Consider the following 24026-nt stretch of genomic DNA (forward strand, 5'->3'; position numbering starts at 1 on the left):
AGAAGGGCATCCAGCTGTAGAAACTCTGCCAGATCAGATTGGAGCCTAGTGTAGCCTTCTGGCTTGCCAGTCCTCAGTGAAATCGTCCAACCCATGCTAGCATGGAAAGCGGACGTTAAATGATGATGATGATGATGATGTGTATGTATGTGTGCACATGTGTTGATTTCTACACAATATCCATCTGCAATATTTCACTCTCAAGGCATTGCTCAACCCAAGACTATAGTAGAAAAATAGAAAAACTTTTACTCAAGATACCACAATGGGATTGAACATAGAACCATAAGGTTGTGAAAGAAACTTCTTACTACATAACCAAGCCTGCATTCTGGGAACCAAACAAGACCAACAACAGCCGCAACAACAAACAAGAAACCCAGAGGGGATTCCAAATATTGCTCATTGCCCATAGTTAACTGCAGTGTAGGAATGGTGGTAGTGGTGGTGGTGGTGAAAGAGGGTTGTTAGAAAAGGGGATGATCAGTGAATGCTATTCAGCAGTCAAGCAAATGAAACTCCAGGGGAGATGAAAACCGTTTCTCAGAGATATTTTTTTTCCTGCTTTCTCTGCACACTTCACTAAGTCAGAGAGAAAACATCAGCAAAATAAATAGATTCTACATGTGATGATGGTTAGTGAGTGTGTGTGAATGTGCATGTGTGTACAGGCATGTGAAAGTGAATGGAGGGAATGTATGTGTGTGTGAGTGAGAAGGGTGTATGTTTGTGATGGGGTGGGGGAAATGAGTGTGTTTATGTGTGTGTGAGGGAGTGTGCAAGTTGATGTGTGTGTGTGTGTGTGTTTGGTAGAAATATGTGTGTGTGTGTAAATCTGTCAGCAAGCTTGAATGTGTGTAGGACTGTTAGCAAAATGAGTGTCTGCGTGTGTATACGTGCTTTTACAATGAATGTGTGGGTATGTTTACACTGTATATTTTGGCAATGCGTGTGAGTTTGCACATGTATGGTTTTGCAGTGAATGTGTGCGCTCACGTGTGTGAGATTTTGTGGCATGTGTGCGTGTATGTAAGAATGTTTTCACTATGAATCTATATATTTGCAATATGTGTATGTGTCTTGACATATGTATACATGTGAATTTTCACTGAGTATGTGTGTGTGTGTTCCTCAATGTAGTTAGGCAATGTTCAGTTAAAAATAGAGTTGAAGCCAGATAAGATGGTATTTAGCTAAGTTTATACACCAGCTGGTTTCGTCATTTCATCATTGGTTCTGCAGGCTGGAAGAGGGTGGATCCAAACACACCATCTTACCACACTACATAGCAATAGCAGCCAATTCTACTCAAACTACACGTGTTGAAAATAAAGCTGATGCTACCACCACCACCACCACCACTACTGCTACTGTTGTTGTTGTTTATTGGAATAACAACTAATTACTCAACAAATAGCAACCCTCACATACTTTACTCTGTGTGTAACTGGGTATGTATGTGTGTATATCTCTATGTCTATATAATCATCGTGGAGGCGCAATGGCCCAGTGGTTAGGGCAGCGGACTCGCGGTTTCGATTCCCAGACCGGGCATTGTGAGTGTTTATTGAGCGAAAACACCTAAAGCTCCACGAGGCTCCGGCAGGGGATGGTGGCGAACTCTGCTGTACTCTTTCGCCACAACTTTCTCTCACTCTTACTTCCTGTTTCTGTTGTGCCTGTATTTCAAAGGGCCGGCCTTGTCACACTGTGTCACGCTGAATATCCCCGAGAACTACGTTAACTGTGTCTGTGGAGTGCTCAGCCACTTTCATGTTAATTTCACGAGCAGGCTGTTCCATTGATCGGATCAACTGGAACCCTCATCGTAGTAAGCAATGGAGTGCCAACAACAATATAATCATCATCATCATTTAATGTCTGTTTTCCATGCTGGTATGAGTTGTACCAATGGCACAAAAAAGGCACCCAGTATACACTGTAATGTGGTTGGTGTTCGGAAGGACATTCAGCCGTAGAAACTATGCTGACACTGGTGCTCAGCACAGCACTGTGGCTTGCTGGTCCTGTGAAACTATCCAATCCATGCCAGCATGGAAAACAGACACAAATGATGATAATGAGGAGGAGGAAGAGGGGGATATAATACATACACACATGTGCACAAGTATGGTCAAATGGTCAAGAAATTCCCTCATTTGCAATCATGAAATTCTAGATTCAAATGTCTTTTACCACTCCAAACTTTTAGTATTTCAACCAGCCATATTCAACTCAAAATATTCTGTCTGTTTTATGCTCAAACTGGCCAGATCTCACCTCTCACACCTACTGTACAACGTCATTCTAGAAATAGACAATCACATCATTGAAATCGTGAAGCTACAAGATAATGTATGATTAATTCAAAATAATGTAAATAAATAAACGTTACATGTGACAGAGTAATCTAAATGCTAAAGAATTAATGAAACTGGGTTGATATATGTATTTTAGTTTGTTATATAATGTCAGATTGATTGTGTTTGAGGCTGACATTAAAGGGTCATTGTGTTGGCAATACAGTAGATCAAACAATTAGAATTCTTATAAGAAATGACTGAAGATAATTAACTTGGTTATATATGTATATATATCATCATCATCCTCATCATCATTTAACGTCCACTTTCCATGCTAGCATGGGTTGGACGATTTGACTGAGGACTGGTGAAACCGGATGGCAACACCAGGCTCCAATCTGATTTGGCAGAGTTTCTACAGCTGGATGCCCTATATATATATATATATAAATATAAAGAAGGTAAAAGTTTTCATTCCCTTTGAAATTACTTAAATTTTGTGGTTTTCAGTCGTTTGACTGTCTTCTAATGTGTAGAAATTGCCTGTTATAGGTAATTTTTCTTGTGTTTAAATGTACACTATTTTATGTGTGTGTGTGTGTGTGTGTATAATGTATTTATGTATATATATGTTTTTGTGTTTGCAGATAATTAGCTCCAGGGAAGCTATAAGATGTTCGACAGGCACTCAGCTCTTGGTGTACACTTACTTATAGGAAAAATAGTTGCAAGGTAGTGAAATGATTTTGTAACTCCTGTTCTTTTGTCATTCATTAATATCTTCTTTTTGTTAACATTTACTTATTTCAGTCATTTGACTGTGGCCAAGTTGGGGCACCGCCTTGAAGGGTTTTAGTCGAATGAATTGACCACAGGACTTGTTTTTTAAAGCCTGGTACTTATTCTATCCGTTTGTTTTGTTAAACCACTAAGTTACAAAGACTTAAACACGCCAACACTGGTTGTCAAGCGGTGGTAATCTTTGGCCATGCGACACCAAAAATCAACGATAAGAAAGGCACTTACGAATTCATCGGCTAGTGAGTTCAGGCATTTCACCCCAAAGAAATCTATTCCATAGAGAAATTTCTCTACTTCATTTGAAAAGACAACACGAAACCGGTTATTTCCCAAAATACAATGTTTATATACCAAAAAGATTTTATAACATTTTTCTGACATAATTTAAATATATACTTTAACCATGTAACACAAGCCTTCTATAGTTTTTTCACTCTTATTATCTTTTATATATATATATATATATATATATATATATATATATATATATATATATATATATATATATATATATATGTGGTCATCCTTGCATACAGGTATGTCCCCTGCATCCCTCTTCAGCTGAGCATTCCTAACCTTGCGGGCTCGTAGGTACAAATGCCACGTAAAAGCAGCCATGCCAGTGCTATGTAGGAGTACCCAGTACTCTCTATAAAGGAGTTGGTGTTAGAAAGGGCATCCAGTCATAGAAACCATGCCAAAACAGACATGGAGCCTGGGCAGCTCTTCCGCTGGCCAGTTCTTGTTAAAAGTGTCTCACCCATGCCAGCATGAAAAACGGATATTAAATTATGATGATGTGTGTGTGTGTACATGTGTGCTGCAAAGTAGGGAGGGGTATCAGGGAGAAGTGTGGTTAAATCAACATTTACTAACAATGAATGAGAGGGGTCCAATGGTGGAAGAAGGGAGTAGAAAAAACATTTAAGTATATTTGTACTAAAGCTAGTCATATCTATACATAGAAAAGGAGGGGTTGCTATATGAAAAGTGTGTGTGTGTGTAAGTAAGAAAGCATGTTTGCAGATGTGCTTCTTTGCATGCGTGTAAGTTTTTTGTGGAAGTGTGGGTTGTGTACACATGTAATCATGTATCCGTTTTAGTGTTTGTGCCAATGTGTTGTGTGCAGAAATGTAAATGTATATGGATGTGTATATATGTTGTGTGCGTGTGTGTGTGCATGCATGTATAAGCCAGTGCTATCTATACCGTACAAATAAAGACAGATGAGAAAGCATGAGGTAATGTGCTAAAGAGAAGTGTGTGGGAGAGAGAATATGGAGCTGAATCAGAGAGAAAACTATATTGCTATGTGCGTGTGTGCATCTGTAGCATCATCATCATCATTTCATATTAATCTTTCCTTGCTGTCTTGTCTTGGTCAGATCCTTATAATCCAAATTAGTTCTTATTTGGAAGTATTGCCCCCTCAGACAAGTTGGGGATCATGTCTGCCTTATGTGCTAACATCTTTGATAAGATTTCTACAGCTGGATGCCTGTCCTATAAAATAACTACTTTACAGTGTGTCCTGGCTACATTTTATCATTGCATCATCACAGGAAAGGCTGTCTTGCATCCAGAAAGTCCTTTCTTCCCTGAATTGTCACTGTTCATTCTTTTCTTTCTTACACATCCACCCATGAAGGCACGGGCCTAGTTGGTCAGGCTGTTGCACTTACAATCGCTAGATCATGGATTTGATTCTCTGGCTGGGTGGCACATTGTGTTCTTAAACGAAACACTTCATTTCACGTTGCTCCAGTCCCCCTTTGATCAACAGGGATTGTTGGCCTGCTCACCTAGCCAGTGGGGTAGCATTATTTGAAGGCTAAAACAATGCAAAAAGCGCATTGTGACCAGCAATGTGTAACAACATCTGATAGCCTGGTCAGTCATGTGATCATGTGACACACCCACCCACACACATACATATATTTGTTGCTCATAAGAACAAGGCTTCCACATGCAAATCACAGAGCTCAATACCTCAAGAAGTGTGTTTGTAGTAATTCTTAGTAATTAGTTTGCAGGGTTAATCCTGTTTCAATCCTTGCTGATCATATCTGCAACTAGTGGACTGTATTCAGTGTGAAAGCTCTATGTATACATGGTTGTGGGGTAAGAAGTTTGATTCCCAACCACACGGTTCCAAGTTTAACCCTTTAGCATTTAAACCAGCCATATCCGCCAAAAGTATTCTGCCTGTTTTATGTTCAAACTGGCCAGATATGGTCTCTCACACCAACCCTACAATATTGTTTAAAAGATTAACAGCGACTTCAACGAAGTCTCATAGCTACAAGATAATGCATGATTAGTTCAAAACAATGTGGATGAAAAAGCATTAATTTTGGCAGAATAATGCAAACACTAAAGGGTTAATCCCACTTTGTGGCACTGTGGGCACCTTGTCTTCAACTATAGCCCTGGGCCAACCAAAGCCTTGTGAGTGGCTTTGGTAGTCAGAAACTGAAAACCCATAACATATCTGTATGTGCTTTTTCCTTGAGCGAAAGTAGGAAGTGAGGAAGAGGTATAATATTAAACAATGGATGGAGAAATGACCATTGTGCAGTGTGTGAAATGGACAGGGTTCCAAACTTCATTGATTGTTATCTTGTGTTTCTCAACCAAACCTGATTATATCTGTATTTAAATAAATCAGTTTTTGTACTTCAGAGCTAAATTATGAAGATATCTTAATATTATCTGAAATACATATGTGTGTATGTGCATATATGGACATATACAACATGCATAAATATATTCACGTATATACAAATGCATGCATATACACACACACATATTATATATATATATACACACCCTCACTTCCTCACACACTCAAATGTAACAATTTATAGACAAAAAAGGAAAAAGGGTACTCAATATATGGTGTAGAGTATAGTATTTATTTAAACTGCATCCTTTTTCTCAAGATTCAAGTTTCACACTACAGCAATTGTATAGGCAACTATTTTCGGTGTGTGTGTGTGTGTGTGTGCGTGTGTGTGCGTGCGTGTGTGTGTGCATGTGTGTGTGTGTGTGTTTGTGTGTGTACACACATATATATATATCTGTGTGTGTGAGTAAAATCTGCTAACAGTAACACTTTCCTACTTTATGTGATTTTAACCAAAATAATTTTCAGTAACTCTATCCTACTCCATAAATATATGGCTTTCTGCCAATATAAGAAATATTCATTACCATTTTCAAGATTTCATAACCACAGAACTTATTCTGCATTTTTTTGGAGATCCTAATAATTCTAATAATTATTCAATGTGATATCTGCTGTGAAAGCACATTCTGTGATTCTCGTTGCCAATAACACATCACTCCTGAATTTGACATGCGAATAACAATAAGGAACAAACACACATCTACTATTTAACTCTTTTGTTACCATATTTCTGTTGAAATACCCTGCTTTTATTTCAATTCATTTTGAAAATAATGAAGAATTTAGTAAAATAACTTCATCGTTATTACCATTTAGATGTAGAGCTTATTTATTCACATTGTTTGGAATTAATCAAGTATAATCTCATAGCTTAAAAATTTTTTTTTTGATGACGTGAATATTTATTTTTAAAATGACATGGTAGGATAGGTGTAAGAGACCAAATCTAGCCATTTTGAATGCAAAACAGGTAGAATTATGGCTGGTTTAAATGCTGAAGGGTTAAACTGTGGTTTGGAATATAAACAAACAGGATATTTTGATTGATGGTTTGTATGTAAATCAGTTTAGAACAAGGACATTGGGCCTCACTGAGGAAACGACTATGAACTGGGAGTTGTGGTGATTTGTTGTACTTGAGAAGATGCATCAAGCCAAGTAAAATCACTGCCATCCATACATATAGATTGTCCTTCACAGGTTCCGGTGCCATGTAAAATGCACTTGTACCAGTGCTGTGTGGACACACCTATGCTGGTGGTACGTATAAAGCACCCAGTACACTCTGTAAAGTGGTTGGCATTAGAAAAAGCATCCAGCCATAGAAACTATGCCACTAGAGATGACTGGAGTCTGGACAGGTCCTGTCAAGCTGTCCAACTCATGCCAGCATCGAAAATGGACATTAAACAATGATGTTGATGACTTTAAAACAAGGAATTTGTACGATAGAACCAGGGATGGTCTCAGATGGTTTGGAAGCAAAAGGGTTAAAGACTGTGTCTGTTTATGCAACTTTAAGACCTGTCCAGTTTGTAATTATCGTCATCATTTAATGTCCACTTTTTCCATGCTTGTGTGAGTCAGACAGAATCTGTTGAGACAAATTTTCTACAGCCAGATACTCGTCCAGTTGCCAACCCTCACTTGTTTCCAAGAGAGATTGGGGATGAAGGACAGTTTGTATGACAGTACCACACGTTGACCATTATCATGTGGTGTCAAGACAAGGTGGAACAAACACACGCACATACACAAACATAGATGTGCATACACGCACACACACACATATATATGAGTCAAAAGGGTCCATGGGCAAAAAATGGTTGAGAACTGCTTGTTTAGTGTATCTGAAACAACATCAAATACATTCGTTTAACTTTCCCTCTTAAAGTAGGGTATGATTTGAAGGTGATTTGCAGTAATTCAAGGAACCAGAGAGAGTTTCCTTGTTACAGAAAATCATGTAACATTCAGTGCAGACATGGAAATAGAAAACTGAAGGTAAACATTATAAAATTGGTATATGAGGCTAAAATAGGAACTTAAACACTAATTAGAAGAATATTTGGGGAATTTGAAGTATCAAATATCACCAGCAATAGAGATAACATAGTTATATGAAAACCAGCCAAAACCTGTTTGAGCCTAGTTAAGTAAAAAAAAAAGTAATAAATCACCCCCTACCTTGAAACAAAAGAAGATTGATAGAGTGTTGATTGCTAATGATATTAGAAAAATAATGAGGAGTGCCAAAGATTCATTATGTAGTGGTAAAGAAATGGCACCTTCTGTGAATGGAATGAATATATTTTCGTGAATGGAATTGCAGCAAAAAAAAATGCTGATTAAGACAGCAAGTTAATAATGATTGCATTGTCACCATTTGTGCATAGTTTAGGTGTGTTAATGTAACATATAGCCTATATGTTACATAACCTATATACATACACATATATAGATATGCAGGGCAGGGAATCGTCAATTAGTAATAAAATTAACAATTTTGCCGGGTAGCTCAGTATGAAAAAACCTTTTCGGTAAAAATCATTTATAATCATAAATATATAGGGATTGACAGTAACCTGCTTCTCCAACATACTGAGAATTCAGAAATAGCAGCCAATCGCTATCAATTTAGAGTAATAATTTGTAGTTTTGGAATCAGTAGTTCTTTGGCTGCTATTTCTGAATTCTCAGGATGTTGGAGAAGCAGGTTACTGTCAATCCCTATATATTTATGATACATACACACATATATATATATATATATATATATATACATATGTGTGTGTGTGTGTGTATGTGCATGTATGCAAGTGTGCGTATGAATATGCCATTCTGTTCAATGGCATCATTCTAACTGCTCTTTTATGCAAGTGAGACATAAGTTACTACAAAGAAGGAAGCACATTGATTGGCAATGACTCAAAGAGCCATAGAAAGATCCATACTTGGAATATCATTGTGAGAGCAGAACTGGAATAAAGTAATCTGGGAATGGACTGGAGTGAAAGCTCAAGTCCTAACACGCTGCACAAGTCACAAGGTGCACAGACACACAACAAGTGAACCTGCACAGTTGCCATGAGGCATCCAAGAAAGTGGAAATGACCACTTAAAAGGCTTCCAGGATGACAGAACAATTGAGTTAAACGGAATATAAGAGTGCAATCAAGAAAGAATTCAAAGCACAATGTGACCAGCGATGTATAACATCTGATGGTCTGGTCAACACACACACATATATATGCATGTGTGCATACATATATGTGTGTATATATGTATATGTGTGTGAATGTATTCATATATATATGTGTGTGTGTACGTATATATATATATATACGTGCATATATATATATACATATATATATATATATGTATGTATGTATGTATATATATAGAAAACAAAGTGATTTTATTCCACACAGGTAGAAATAGAGGAAAAATAGAATGCTCTGAATGTTTTCTGTCAAGTGTTTGTAGAGAACGAACACATGATTAAGTTGATAACTTTGTTCAGTCAACTGTGAAAGTCTTAACTAACGATGCCAAACATTGTCACTTGATACTAACAGACGTAGTGGGGAACCTACAAAAAGTTCTAAGACCAGTCATGTGACTATTCTCTACTAATCAAATCCTGTTCAAAACATATACTAATTAGAGCCATGAACTCCCTATAAAAACAGAAGCAAACTTCAAACATTAGTCAGAAGCAAGACAGCTGTGACATAAGCCACATCTTTCTATTTCAACTTTTTGAAAATCAGTGTAAACTGAAACCGGTTAAAGCATCTAATATATTAATAAAACATATTTTAACTGTTCTCAGAGCATTTTCAACTTCTATTTTTCCTATATATATATATATATATATATATATATATATATATATATATATATATATATATATATATACGTGTGTGTATATATGTGTGTGTATACATGTGTATGTGTATATATGTGTGTATATATGTATGCATACACACACACACATATATATATATATATAAATTATTCTTTTACTTATTTCAGTCATTTGATTGTGGCCATGCTGGAGGACCACCTGTAGTCGAACAAACCAGCCAGGACTTATTCTAGGTAAGCCTAGTACTTATTCTATCAGTGAGACTGAACCCAGAACCATGTGATTGGGAAGCAAGCTTCTTACCATGCATCTTCAGATGTTGGGTCTCACAGAGGTGATGACAGCTGATCAAGACCCTAAGCAATTTGCTGTGCCTGAGAAGATTCATCAAGCCAAGTGAAATCGTAATCATGGATATTGCTGGTGACACATAAAAGGCACACATGCCAGTGATACATAAAAGGCACCTATGCCGGTGACAAATAAAAGGCACCTGTGCTGGTGACACATAAGGGGCACCTATTACATTCTTGGAGTGGTTGACATTAGGAAGAGCATCCAGCGATAGAACCAAACCAAAATCAAAGAATTAAAGGTAATGCTATGTAACTTCATAATAATCTTTATATTATAAAATATGTGTGTGTGTGTGTGTGTGTAATACAATGCTCTATCAACCAGGCTGTCAGATGTCCTTATACATCACTAATCACAATGCACTTCTATTTTCCCCCTTGTTTGTACCCTTCTTTTCTGTTTGGGTCCAAATGTTTATGATTATGTCATTTTCTCATCAAATTGTGAGGAAGTGTCTTCCATGTGTTCTTTTCTAATCACTTGAATACCACTCCACAACTCCACCCATAGTCTGTGAAATTTGTGGTGTGTCTGGCCCAACACAAACTTGTGCATTTGATATTCTATGATTACATCATTAACTTCACTCCATTCTTGAACTACCTCATCTCAAGAATGCTCCCATAATGATATTCATCGCCCACCTGTGAAGTAGCCAGTCATTGTTCTTCCTTCTTCAGAGTAACTCACATATAAGAGCACAGGTAGAACAATGCTATTAAAGAGAATAGCATGCTGATCTTGTGCAGCTGTGCTTTGAGCAGATCTTTATCCCTTTAGCATTTAAACTGGCCATATCATGGCCTAAATATCCAACCTGTTTTATGTTGAAACTGGTTAGGTGTGATCTCTCACACCAACCCTACAATATCATTCTGAAAATTAACAGTTACCTCATGAAAATCTCAAAGCTACAAGATAATGCATGAAGCATTACTTTTGATAGAATAATCTGAATGCTGAAGGGTTGAAACATACACTTTCCACCCTGTTCTAACTCTATGCAAGATTTCATTCATATCTCAGCATATATTTACCATCTGTCCGAAGCAGAGATATCCCTTCATCTCAGCTTCATAATTTACTGCCACTATTCAGCCTTGTGTTATGTTTTTGGACCACATGTATTTTAATTTTCAAGCAGTATATTTCAAGGCTTATACTGAACTCAAGATGTTCAGCTCTGTCAGTATGGTCTGTAGCTGATTTGCGGTTTCCGCAATGAGCATCATGTTTTCTGTGAAGCAAAGATGTATTAGAAGCTTGCCATTGAACAGGCATAAAAAAAACAACAAACTCAAGAAGCAGTGAACTAAATTAACAACTTGAAATCAAAATACAAACACATCACTATCATCATCTTTTAGTATCTGTTGTCATGCTGGCATAAGCTGATTGGTTTGATCAGAGCTGGTAGGCTGAAGAGCTGCACCAGGTTCCAGTCTGATTTGGTTTGGTTTCTATGGTCAGGCACCCTTCCTAATGTGAACCACTTTACAGTGTAGGCTGGATGCTTTTAATTTAGTCTTTGCTAAATTAACTTTGAAGCCCTTTGATACTAGATTTTGCTTCCATGTCCAGAATTTCTCAAATTTTATTCCAGATTCAACTGTAAGAACAAGATCATCAGTTTAAGACATGATGCCTGTAGGAGTTCATACAAGTATCTGGTCTTAAACACCCATGTTGTGGCCTGGAGGACAATGATAAAAAGAAGGGGGCTAGCACTAAGTCCTGATAGTCCTCTACCAGCACTTTGAATTTATCACTATACATGTTGCTAGCTCTCACGACTGACAGCCTCTCTATACATGGTTTATATATATGGCTCTCACAAGCTATTAGTCTATTCCAAGTTCCCAATAGAACAAATGATAGAGCAAGGGTTACTTTTGAAGGCTTCTTAAAGTTGACAAATGCTAGGTGCAGCAGCATGGTGCTAGCCAAGTATTCCTGCAGTTGTCAAAGAAGGAAGCATCAGTAATACCTCTTCCTGGTACAAAAACTGAACAAGATCTTATCTAGATTAATGCTCTTCCTAATCAATTGAATAATGACTCTTCCATAACTTTAATGACCTGGTCCACCAATTTGATACTTCTATAATTATATCTCTCTAAGGCATCTCCTTTACTCTTAGAAAGTAATTATAGACCCTTAGAGAGAGATAATTACAAATTAAGTAACTGCATGTGTCTGAGTGAATGTTTACATTCTACAGGAAAGTGGAAAGTGCATGAAAGTACTGAGCAAATAAAATGGTGACATCTCTGCCAACAAATTGTTTCATGGCTCAAAGATGAGCAGAATAAGAAAATCCCTTGAAAAACAGGCAAAGGTTAGAAACAAGAAATGCATCTGACTGTAAGATGTCATCATTATCATTTTAATGTCCACGTTCCATACTGGTATGAGTTGGATGGTTTGATAGGACCTGACAAACTGCAAGACTGTGTCAGCTTCGGCATGGTTTCTATCACTGGATGACCTTCCTAATGTCAAGCACTTTAAAGTGTGTATTGTGTACTTCTTTCAAGGCACCAGCACTAATGAGCTCAGCAAGTAACTTGCAAGACAAGAAAAGATGACACCTCATTATATATTCATCCAACCCACCCTAGTAAGGGAAATAGAGTGGACATAATAATGAATAAATAAAAGAAAGAGTGAACAAACAAACAAATATCTTGTATAGACGCAGCAACAGGTTAGCGTTGGTATATTTTCTGATACAAATTTTGGCAATGTTATGTGTTGGTGCCATGAAAGGTTATTGAAGATAATAATAGTATATGTAAAGAGAGCAGCAAAGTTTTTAGTTTTGTGTTGTTTATGAGTAGAAAGAATATTGTAATACGGTGTGTGAGGTCGGTATCTTAGTGTTGTTGACAGAGACTAGGTTAACATAGCTACATTGAAAGATGTTATTCTAAACCTCTGTTTATAGAATTTAGACAGGAGAGAGTTTAGGGCATGCATGGGTGAATGAAACCTGTGTACAAAAGGTGAAAGAGGAATGAAGGATTGTATGACCTTCATAAAAGTGACAAAGAATACACCATTAATACAAAGAAGGAAGAACATGAGAGATATAATCAAACCACTAATTGTAACTGAGTTGACAGAACTGGAGTTAATGAAGAGGCTTGTTAATATCCTTGTCATTTAATGTCCATATTCTATAGACCCTGTGTAAGTTAGTTCGTGTGAGTGTGAAAAAAGGGTAGAGAGGCCGATGGATAAGAGGTGGTGATAAAAGGGGATGCAGTGAATAGTGAATACAGGTGGGAGTGTAATCAATGGTATAATGTCAATAGACCATGTATAATACATATGTGGTGGAACTGGTCTGGTAGGAATATTTACAAGAAGATTCTCATGATAAATCAAGTTGAAGGCTTTGCTAATATCAAGGGCAACAACTTTGCTTTTGCTGAAATTCTCAGACAACAATTATAGGTGCTGGCATGGCTGAGTGTTAATATGTATGCTTGCCAACTGTATGGTTTGGGGTTCAGTCCCACTGTGTGACAGTTTGAGCAAATGTCTTCTTCTATAGCCCAGGGCCAACCAAAGCCTTGTGAGGGGAATGTGGTAGACAGTAATTGAAAGATGCCCATCATATATATATATATATATTTGTTTTGCAAGATTTTTGATGTGAAATCGTGTGTTGAAACAGATGTTGTTGTACTTGGGGATGGTCATATTGCCAGTTTAGCCAATAAACCAATAATAATATGAACAAAGTATAATACAATACATAGATAAACAAATGGAATTAAATACTACATACGTTAACAAAATTTAATTAAACACAAAAAAAAACACACACACACACACACACACACACAAACAAATAAATAAATAAAAACAAATACAAACGAACACGTATTAACAGAGTATATAGGTGATACAGACACTCCCCATACACACATGCACTTACAAAAGACACAGACACATTGAAAGACACGCATGCGTAGACACATACAATAGGAATACAAAATACAAAATGGCTGATATTTAGCAAGGTGAGACACATATAAGAAGGAAGGAAGCAAAGGACCACTGATGAGGTCACAGAAGTGTGACGAAAGAACTCTGGCCGAAATAAGATTAAGATTAATGTAATATAAAGCTGAAGCAAATTAACACCAAATATACAGTGCGTGTGTTTTTATTGGCTAAACTGGCAATATGACCATCCCCAAGTACAACAACATATATATATATATATATATATATATATGAGAGAGAAAGAGATAGGAGCAGGCATAGCTGTATGGTAAGAAGCTTGCTTCCCAACCACATGGTTCCAGATTCAGTCCCACTTATTGCGCCTTGGGCAAGTGTCTTCTACTCTAGCCTTGGGCCAATCAAAGCCGTGAGAGTGGACTTGGTAGATGGAAACTGAAAGAAGCCCATCATATATATACGTGTGTTTTTGTGTCTGCGTTTGACACCCACCCCACACTATTTGACACCGGTGTTGGTGTGTTTACATCCCTGTAACTTAGTGGTTTGGCAAAAGAGACTGATAGAATAAGTATCAGACTTTAAAAAAATAAATACTGGGGTCAATACATTTAACCAAAAAGTTCTTCAAGGAGGTGTCCCAGCATGACTGCAGTCCAATGACTGAAACAAGTAAACAGTAAAAGATTTTTTATAGATATATATATAAAAGATTTCATTGTCATAAATGACAAAGATTCCACAACTTGGGATCTTTATTTTGATATTGAACTGAGCATTGGTTAGTATATAAGAGACGTTTTATGAGGCTGACTGACAATCTTGATTAGGTTTATGTCGTCTTGCTACATGCTACAAATCCACAATCATCATCATCATCATCATCATCGTTTAACGTTCGCTTTCCATGCTAGCATGGGTTGGACGATTTGACTGAGGACTGGTGAAACCAGATGGCTACACCAGGCTCCAATCTGATATGGCAGAGTTTCTACAGCTGGATGCCCTTCCTAATGCCAACCACTCCGAGAGTGTAGTGGGTGCTTTTACGTGCCACCGGAAATCATTTGAAGCTGGTTCTTGTCAATGCCTCTGCTTAAGATTGCATGAAGTCGATCATGATGTTTCTGTCTACTCACTTCAAAACGATTTAAACAAGTCAAACATGTATGTGTGTCTTCTTGTCTTGACTTCATGGGAGAGTTATAAACACAAGCATCACCATCACACAAGTGGAATCCCTGTTAACAAACTGTCTGCCACTTCTGTAATTTCAAAGAGGAGAGTAATGAGAAATCCTCAACTCAAATAACAGGTAAGGATTAGCAACAAGAAGGGCATCCAGCTGTAAAATTATACTTCACTATATATTTATCCAACCCATGCTAGCATGGAAAGACAGACATAAAATAAGAGAATGAATATATAAGAGTGTTAAAATTATATTTACTTACAAACAATTAAAATCTTTTGCAACCAATATTACTTTCGCAAGTCGTGGATCTAGAGGATATGCAGCCATTTGTTTACCAATGGATGTTAACTGAAATTAAAACAGACACCATTCTGTTATAATTACAATAAATTAGACATGATTTTATAATTGTTACATTAGTCAATAGGCGCAGGTGTGGCTGTGTGGTTGAGAAGTTTGCTTCCCAACCATTTGAGACTACTATAGTCCCAGGCCAACCAATGCCTTCTAAGTAAATTTGGTAGATAGAAACTGAAAGAAGCTGTAGTATATGTGTGTCTGTGTGTACACACACATATATATACTAAGGACTTCTTTCAAGTTCCCATCTGCCAAATCCACTCACAAGGCCTTGGTTGGTCTAGCGCTATATATGTGTGTGTGTGTGTACTCTTGCCAAGACATTGCATGATGGATATTAATAAGCTTCATCGTGAGGGTGTTCATTTCCAGTCTTCTGTGAAAAGCTTGTCTCGCCATGGGGACATATTACCTGCTTGGAAACAGGTGAAAGTCACCAAAAGGACACAAAAATCTCCCTCAACAAATTGTCTGACCCATGCAAGCGTAGAGAAATTTTCAAAGTGGTGCCCCAGCATGGCCACAGTCTAATAACTAAAACAAGTACAGGATATAATTATATCATCATCATCGATGACAACCATCATCATCTTTATCTGATGTCCATGTTCCATGTTGGACAGTTTGACAGGATCTGATGGGTCCAAGGACTGCCTCATGCTCCAATGTCTACTTTGGTATGGTTCCTATGGCTGGATGTCCTTCCTAATGCCAACTACTGTACAGTGTACTGGATGCTTTTTTTCTTTTGCATCACCAGCACTGTTGAGGTTACCATGCAGCTTGCAAAACTACAAACCTTGAATGAGGAGGAATCAGTTTATATATCTTTTATCTTTTACTTGTTTCAGCCATTAGACTGTGTCCACACTGGGGCACCACCTTGAAGAATTTTTAGTCAAAAGAACTGACCCCAATACTGATTTTTTTTCTTAAGCTTGATACTTAAGACACACACACAGATATATATATACACACATAGACACAATGGACTTCAGTCTACCAAATCCACTCACAAGGATTTGCTTGACCCAAGGCTATAGTAGAAGACGCTTGTCCAAGATGTCATGCAGTGGGACTGAGCCTGGACTCATGTAGTGAGAAGCAAGCTTCTTACCACACAGCCACACTTATATGTGTGTATGTGTGTGCATGCATGTGCTCATTTACATTTGTGCTCTGTGAAACTTGCAAGCTATGACGGGTGGTACTGTCACTTCTGCTATTAACAAACCGTCCATGTGCTTTGTGTCTTTAAAGACATATGGAGTAAGAGATTTCTTACATAAAATAAAAATAGGTAATGGTCCACAACAGGATGGGCATCCAATTGTAAAACAATGCTTCAATAATATATACATCTAACCTATGCTAACATGGAAAAACAGATGTAAAACAAACAAGCAGTATTGTTTCAGATCATGTCAGTGAAATGTAGAAGAGGGTGGAGCGAATACATTATCTGCTTTACATGGTTTCAATGGTTTTAAGTTGGCTTTTTGAAAAATTAGGTTAGAAAGAAGTTAAAGGTACTTTGAGACAAGCTGAACTGACAATTTTATACAGTGTTGTTTTTTTTTTGGGGGGGGGGGCAGTACCAGATATCTTACACGTGTAGGAGGTTATTACACTTACACCGAGAATGAGGTCAACTTTATTAGTGGAGATGACATTTAGAATATTGTTGAACAAGATGAGCTACACAAAGAATATCTGTGAGCAACACAGCATATGTATGTATGTATGTATGTATACACACACACATACACATACCATACACCCTGTGTCTTTTATAACAGGGTAACCAATATAAAACTTGTTATGTAAGACAGAAAAAAAGTACTGCAATTTCTATTTTTGAAGAAGTTGCACTGTTTCATCCCTTGGTAACCAATTCTATGTTGCAATTAACTGAGTTTAATTATAGTTGTTATAATTGATGATTTCTTTGTAGAACACACACACTGCAGATTATTTCATGACACACCCATTTCATACAAACACACATACGTACAGCTATACACACAATCTATTTCTATATATTTTGTGGAATTGAGTTGTCACGAATCTCTAAACATCAGTCTCTTGTTTCAACCTCTTTCTCATACTCCGCTACCTCCTATGTGTACATAAATACACATAAATACATGCACACACATATCCACATACATGTATAGCACACACATGGCTGTGTTTAAGATATTTGCTTTGCAACCGTGCAGTTTCAGGTTCAAACCCACAGAGTGGAACCCTGGGCAAGTGTATTTTACTATAGCTTTAAGTTAAACCTAATGCCATGTGAGTGAAAGTCAGTAGGGAGGAAGTGCATAGAAATCTGTGATGTGTGATGCTGTGTGTGAAGGTTTCTCTGTGTGTAGGTTTCTTTTAGTGTCTTCATCCTGAAGCCATTTGAGTAGTCGTGGTGTTTGTTCATGTCTCACAACTCCGCAAAGAACAGTGGAACGAAATGCCTTCCTTGGAAACACAGACTGACATGAAGAAGAGCAGAATGTTGCCTCAAGAAGCATTTATTGGACAATCCTTGCCAGCACAGAAGAAGCAGACATAGAAATAATGTTGATGACAATGAAACACACACACAAACACTCACAACCATACACACACGCATATACAATCATCATCATGAACAACATTCTACATCTGCTCTCCATGCTATTATGGGTTGCATAGTTCAACTAACAAGTTGAAGAACCACATGCTGTGCTAATGTCTTAAGTTTTAGCATGGTTTCCAGAGCTTCATGACCTCCACGACACCAACTACTTTGATTTTTCTTATGGCACCACCATTAGTGAGGCTGTTTTGTAACTCAGAGGATTGAAGATTCATTCTCCAAGACACGAGTGAAAAGGAGAATAGGAAAAAAGAAAGGAGAGAGCAATGACTGTGAGCAAGGCGTTGGGAAGAATGTTACAGTATGGGCTCAAATGTGGATTTGTGCTAAGAAGCTTGCTTCCCAACCACAAAGTTCCAGGTTCAGTTCCACTGCATGGCACCTTGAGCAAGTGTTTTCTACTATAAGCTCAGGCTGATCAAAGACTTTTGAGTGGATTTGGTAGAAGGAAACTGAAAGAAGCTCGATGTGTGTGTGTATGTGTTTGTATGTATATGTATATATATATATATATATATATATATATATATATATATACTCTCTGAGTGGTTGGCGTTAGGAAGGGCATCCAGCTGTAGAAACTCTGCCAAATCAGACTGGAGCCTGGTGTTGCCATCCGGTTTCACCAGTCCTCAGTCAAATCGTCCAACCCATGCTAGCATGGAAAGCGGACGTTAAACGATGATGATGATGATGATGATTTATATATATATATATATATATATATATATATATATATACATCTATGTAAATAATGGTTTCAAATTTTGGCACAAGGCCAGTAATTTTGGGGGAGGGGTAAGTAGATTATATAAACCCCGGTGTTCATCTGGAACTTACTTTATCAACCTTGAAAGGATGAAAGGCACAGTTGACCTCGATGGAATTTGAACTCAAAAGAAACAGTCCATGTATTTATTATTGGCATAATGACCCTCCCAAGATACAGCAAAACCTATTCCAACATGAGTTTACATCAAGAATCAAATACAAAAACGAAATAATCAACATCTACGCTTCAAAAATGTATCACTTCAAAATTTCATTCAAAAATATGCATAATTAAGAAACTTGTGAACAAAGTAAATTACAAACGAGGGCACCAAATAGCAGATATGCCTGTAAATTTATTTATGCAAATACTAACAGTTGAAGATCTGCTCAAGAGGACTTAAGTGCTGAAGAGGGTGCACCATCCCTACTAGCCATATCTTTATCATTGACTAAAATTTCTATAACAAAGGTGGTTCTAAGACCAACTAGTCCAACATCCTAGATGCAGCAGGCTGCTGGGTTTCTTTCTGTTGAGGACTGTCTATTTGTGCACAGCAAGTGCACTGCTTTTCTATCAAAGAGTAACCCTTCAGGCCAGTGGTTCTCAGCCATTTTTTATCTATGGATCTCTTGGATTAGTATTTTATTCTGGTAGACTCCAACAGTCATTTCATCATCATTATCATCATCATCGTTTAACGTCCGCTTTCCATGCTAACATGGGTTGGACGATTTGACTGAGGACTGGTGAACCAGATGGTTACACCAGGCCCCAATCTGATTTGGCAGAGTTTCTACAGCTGGATGCATTTCCTAACGCCAACCACTCCGAGAGTGTAGTGGGTGCTTTTACATGCCACCGGCACGAAGGCCAGTCAGGAGATACTGGCAACGGCCACGCTCGAAATGGTATATTTTACGTGCCACCTGCACAGGGGCCAGTCCAGCAGTACTGGCAACGATCTCACTCGAATGTCTTTTCACGTGTCACTGGCACAAGTGCCACGAAGGCGACGTTGGTAACGATCACGCTCAAATGGTGCTATAAACTAGTCGTATAGATAGTTCTTTCAAAATTCTTATTTTGTTTATCAAGGCTGAACTGTGTAAAATGTCATAGAAAGTAACCAAGCTGTTTCTGGCAATATTTTTTCATGAACCCTTAAAACACTACTGCTTTGTTACTATTTTGTTTGCATGAACCTCCAGGCATTATATACGCACACCAGTTGAGAACCACTGCTTTAGGCTTATGTCTCAACAGACTTAACTAAAAATGGTGGAGCTAGTTGTTGTGTTTAAACATTCTTCTTTATATCTCTTTTACAGTTCATTTTTCTGTTTTCTTGTGTTTAGTGGTGCTAAGTTGTCATGCCTATGCACCCATTCCTCTCTCCAACTCTTTTACTGTTCCCTAGTGTTTTATTTAAGTACTATGCAAGTAACTTTTGGCTATCATTGCAATTTCACTTTACTCAATTCATTGCTTTCTGCCATTTCTTTTACCATTTTCCAAAGATATGGAGAGCACCTGGGTACTGTATACTATAAGGTCATCACTGTTTTTATCTAGCAGTGTTTAATGGGCACCAAGGCATGACCACTCGCAGAGAGAGACACAACATGCAAACCTTGGCTCACAACTGCCTAGGGGAATAATGGTATGGGACCATGAGGTACTAGGGAGCCACTGTGACAGACAATATGCATTATCAGAAAAAACTTATACTAATAGCTTCACTAAGCTAACTACAGCTCATACATAAACTGTTTTTGTTCCAACATATGCAATTGCTTCTAAACACTTTCCAACTCTTCTCCCTGATTAATTGATCTGCAGGTCAACATGTCTCAGACAATAAAAGGGCTGATGTGGAAGACATAATTCCTTTTGGTATCTGTTGATATCTTTTCACATTCAGGGATCAGCTCCCACTAAATTTGACTTTGCTATTCAGCCCTTTAGCATTTAGATGTCTCCATCTTCCACATCAGAGGCATTAAGGCCACTTCCCCTAGTGAAAAGGATTGGCCTGCAAGAGTGCTGTGCCACTGCCGCATAAAAACCATTCAACCGAACCAAATCAGACTGGAACCGAGTGCAGCTCTCCAGCTTGCCTGCTCTAGTCAAACTGTTCAACCCATGCCAGCATGGAAAACGGGCATTAAAGGATGATGGTGATGATGATTGCTTATTTATTCACATTGTTTTGAATTAATCCCGCATTATCTTGTAGCTTTGAGCACTCAATGGGATGCTTGTATATTATTAGAATGGCAGTGTAGGGTGGGTGTCAGAGGTTGCATCTAGTCAGTTTTAGCATAAAACGGGTAGAATATTTGGGCTGGATATGGCCAGATGAAATGTTAAAGGGTTAAAGGACCCAGGGTCTCTGGTATGTTGAAAAAAAAAAAAAGAGGGAATCTGATAGAAAGAAACTTGACATTGGTATTCTATGTTGACAGTATGACATCTGATTCTGTGTTGACAGTATGGCCTGCTGCTCTGCATATTCCAAGACACGAGAATAAAGATATCACTTTAAACAGAGGTAAGGATTGGCAAGAGGAAGAGCATCCAGCTGTAAAACCCAACCTCAACTATATCTTCATCCAAACCCATACTAGAATGGTAAAACACTTTAAACAAACAAATACAGCAAAATAAAATGCTAGTAGTGTGACCACCTCCTCTACTCCCTAAATTAGTGGCCAGGAACCTTAATGGCTCAACTGTAGATTCACAGCAAACAGTAAATGCATTGTCAAACTTTTCTACAACTTACCTGGATTTTTTCTTTCTTTTCCACAGCCCCTAAAAAATTCAGCTGGTCCAGAGCATTTATGATTGACTGAAAAAGGAATATGAATACAATGAGTTAGCTATGAGGACATCTCTGGCAAACATTCTGGCTAACCTACCTGATATAGATAGGAGTTAGATGGCTGGAAGCCATATATACATGTGTTCGTGTGTGTGTGTACACATGCACACACACATACATAATCAAATAACTTTTTAGATAGTAACAGTGTGTGTGTGTGTGTGTGTGCGTGCACATGTGTGTGTGTGTATACTGTTTTTGTTACCATAGTTGAAAAAACACTGCCTTTGAAGTTAGTAGAATAACTTTGTCATAATTAAGCTGGTGTTTGGAACATAAATTAACATGAAATTTGATTGAAAGTATTAATTTACACCATGTTAAAATAGAAAATTTATATCACTGAACCTGAGGCAGTCTCAAGCAGGTTGGCATCAAGAGGAAGGATGGACATACATATATGTCCAATCACACGAAAATATTACCTTACTTGGGATAAGGGTCAGCAAAAAGGACACCTGACTATTGAAATCTTCCTTACTTGCTTCATGCTTTTGCTTGATGGGGTTGGGGTCATCCCAGATTAGCGGTCTCAGAGGCATCATCATGCACAGCTCTGACCAGGTCCACATCATCAGTGCTCTCATCACTGGGATTCCTGTGCTAGCCTCTCTGCATCCTCCAAGGTGATGTTGAGCCTCTGGAGATATTCCCTAATCACGTCCAGCCTACCACGAGGCCTCTTCTAGCCCATAGCTGTTGTGTCAAAGGAGAGTAAAGCATCTACAACACATTGGCCCTCTCCATTCTCCTCTATGGAGCAGAAATGACCCTGGCAAAGGGGATCGACAGCTTTGATAGTAGAGCCCCGAGAACCATCAAGAACATCAGGTGGTACTGCTACATTTCCAACAAAGAACTGCATGCACACATGCATCAACCCACAGCCATTCACATCAAAAAAGTCTGCCTTGACAAAATTCCATCTAGCCCATACAAGCACAGAAAAATGGGTGTGTGTATACACACACATACTAGTGGTTGGCATTAGGAAGGGCATCCAGCCATAGAAACCATGCCACAAGAGACAACTGGAGTCTGAACAGTTCCCCAGTTGGCCAACTCCTTATTTCTTTATTGCCCACAAGGGGCTAAACATATAGGGGACAAACAAGGACAGACAAAGGGATTAAGTCGATTACATTGACCCCAGTGCGTAACTGGAACTTAATTTATTGACCCCGAAAGGATGAAAGGCAAAGTCGACCTCGGCGGAAATTGAACTCAGAATGTAACGGCAGATGAAATACCGCTAAGCATTTCACCCGGTGTGCTAACATTTCTGCCAGCTCGCCGCCTTCCTGGTAGCAGAGCATAGTTGGCGAACTCCTATCAAACACTTCAACCCGCTTGGAAAATGGACCTTAAACGATGATAATGATGATAACACACACACTAGCCAAAGCACCCACCTTTGCTCAGGAACTGAAATCTGGCTTCTTCATTTTGTAGGAGTCAAAGAAAATCAGTCAAAAGTTAAATCTGCTCCTGAACATTAAGGCAGAGCATATGAGCCTTTGCAGGGTTACCAAGATTGGTGGGAAGGAGGTGAAGATACCTTTAAACCAGGGCCCTGACCAAAATGCTTGCAACAGAGTGGATTTTGCTAAAGGCACCCACAGGGTAGGTGGTCATATTAAAATGGGTGACAGATTAAGTTTACCATCCAGGCAGACTATGATAGGATTTGAACTCAGAACACAAAAAGCCAGAACAACTACTGCAAGGCACCCCATCCAACACTAACAAATTTATCCATTCACTTACTAGTCTGGTATTTTAAAGACTCTGTAAAGATTAAAGGCAAAGTTGATCTTGGTGATTTGAAATCAGAACTCAAGATGTCAGATTTGTTCAAGGTTGGTTAGCAGCAATAGAAGAAGATGAACATTATTTGATGTCATCTTATCATTTAATTGTCTCTTTTTACCCTCTTTGTCTTCAGTTCATAATTACATCAGATTTGTATATACTTAACCCTTTAGTATCCAGCCATAAAAACCATGCCAAAACACACAGAAGCCTGTTGTAGTCTTCTGCTTGGTTAGCTCCTATCAAACTGTCCAATCCATGCCGGCATGGAAGACAGATGTTAAACAACGATGTTAATGATGATGATTTCTCTGTCAAATGTAATGCTTATTTAATTACATTGATGTAAAATAGTCATGCCCCGTAGCT

General features: G+C 38.1%; 2 protein-coding genes across 5 annotated transcripts in view; one reads left to right on the forward strand and one right to left on the reverse strand.

Moving 5' to 3' along the window:
• The window catches only part of LOC106875891 (uncharacterized), a 43997-nt gene extending 34031 nt beyond the window's left edge, over positions 1-9966 (forward strand). Inside the window, exons 2-3 of the mRNA XM_052975344.2 lie at positions 2951-3035; positions 9832-9966. Coding sequence (XP_052831304.1) covers positions 2951-2958 — 8 coding nt within the window. The 3' untranslated portion in view covers positions 2959-3035; positions 9832-9966. The remainder of the gene's footprint in view (positions 1-2950; positions 3036-9831) is intronic.
• Positions 1-24026, reverse strand: part of LOC106875905 (ATP-dependent RNA helicase DHX33-like) — a 70408-nt gene that overhangs the window by 24693 nt on the left and 21689 nt on the right. For all 4 annotated transcript variants that reach the window (XM_089338928.1, XM_089338930.1, XM_089338927.1 and 1 more), the window contains exons 13-14: positions 21747-21812; positions 15451-15539 (exon numbers count right to left, since the gene is read on the reverse strand). In XM_089338928.1, coding sequence (XP_089195054.1) covers positions 15451-15539; positions 21747-21812 — 155 coding nt within the window. The remainder of the gene's footprint in view (positions 1-15450; positions 15540-21746; positions 21813-24026) is intronic.

This window comes from Octopus bimaculoides, chromosome 21 (genome assembly GCF_046866305.1).
Source record: "Octopus bimaculoides isolate indiv1 chromosome 21, ASM4686630v1, whole genome shotgun sequence".
Lineage (NCBI taxonomy): Eukaryota > Metazoa > Mollusca > Cephalopoda > Octopoda > Octopodidae > Octopus > Octopus bimaculoides.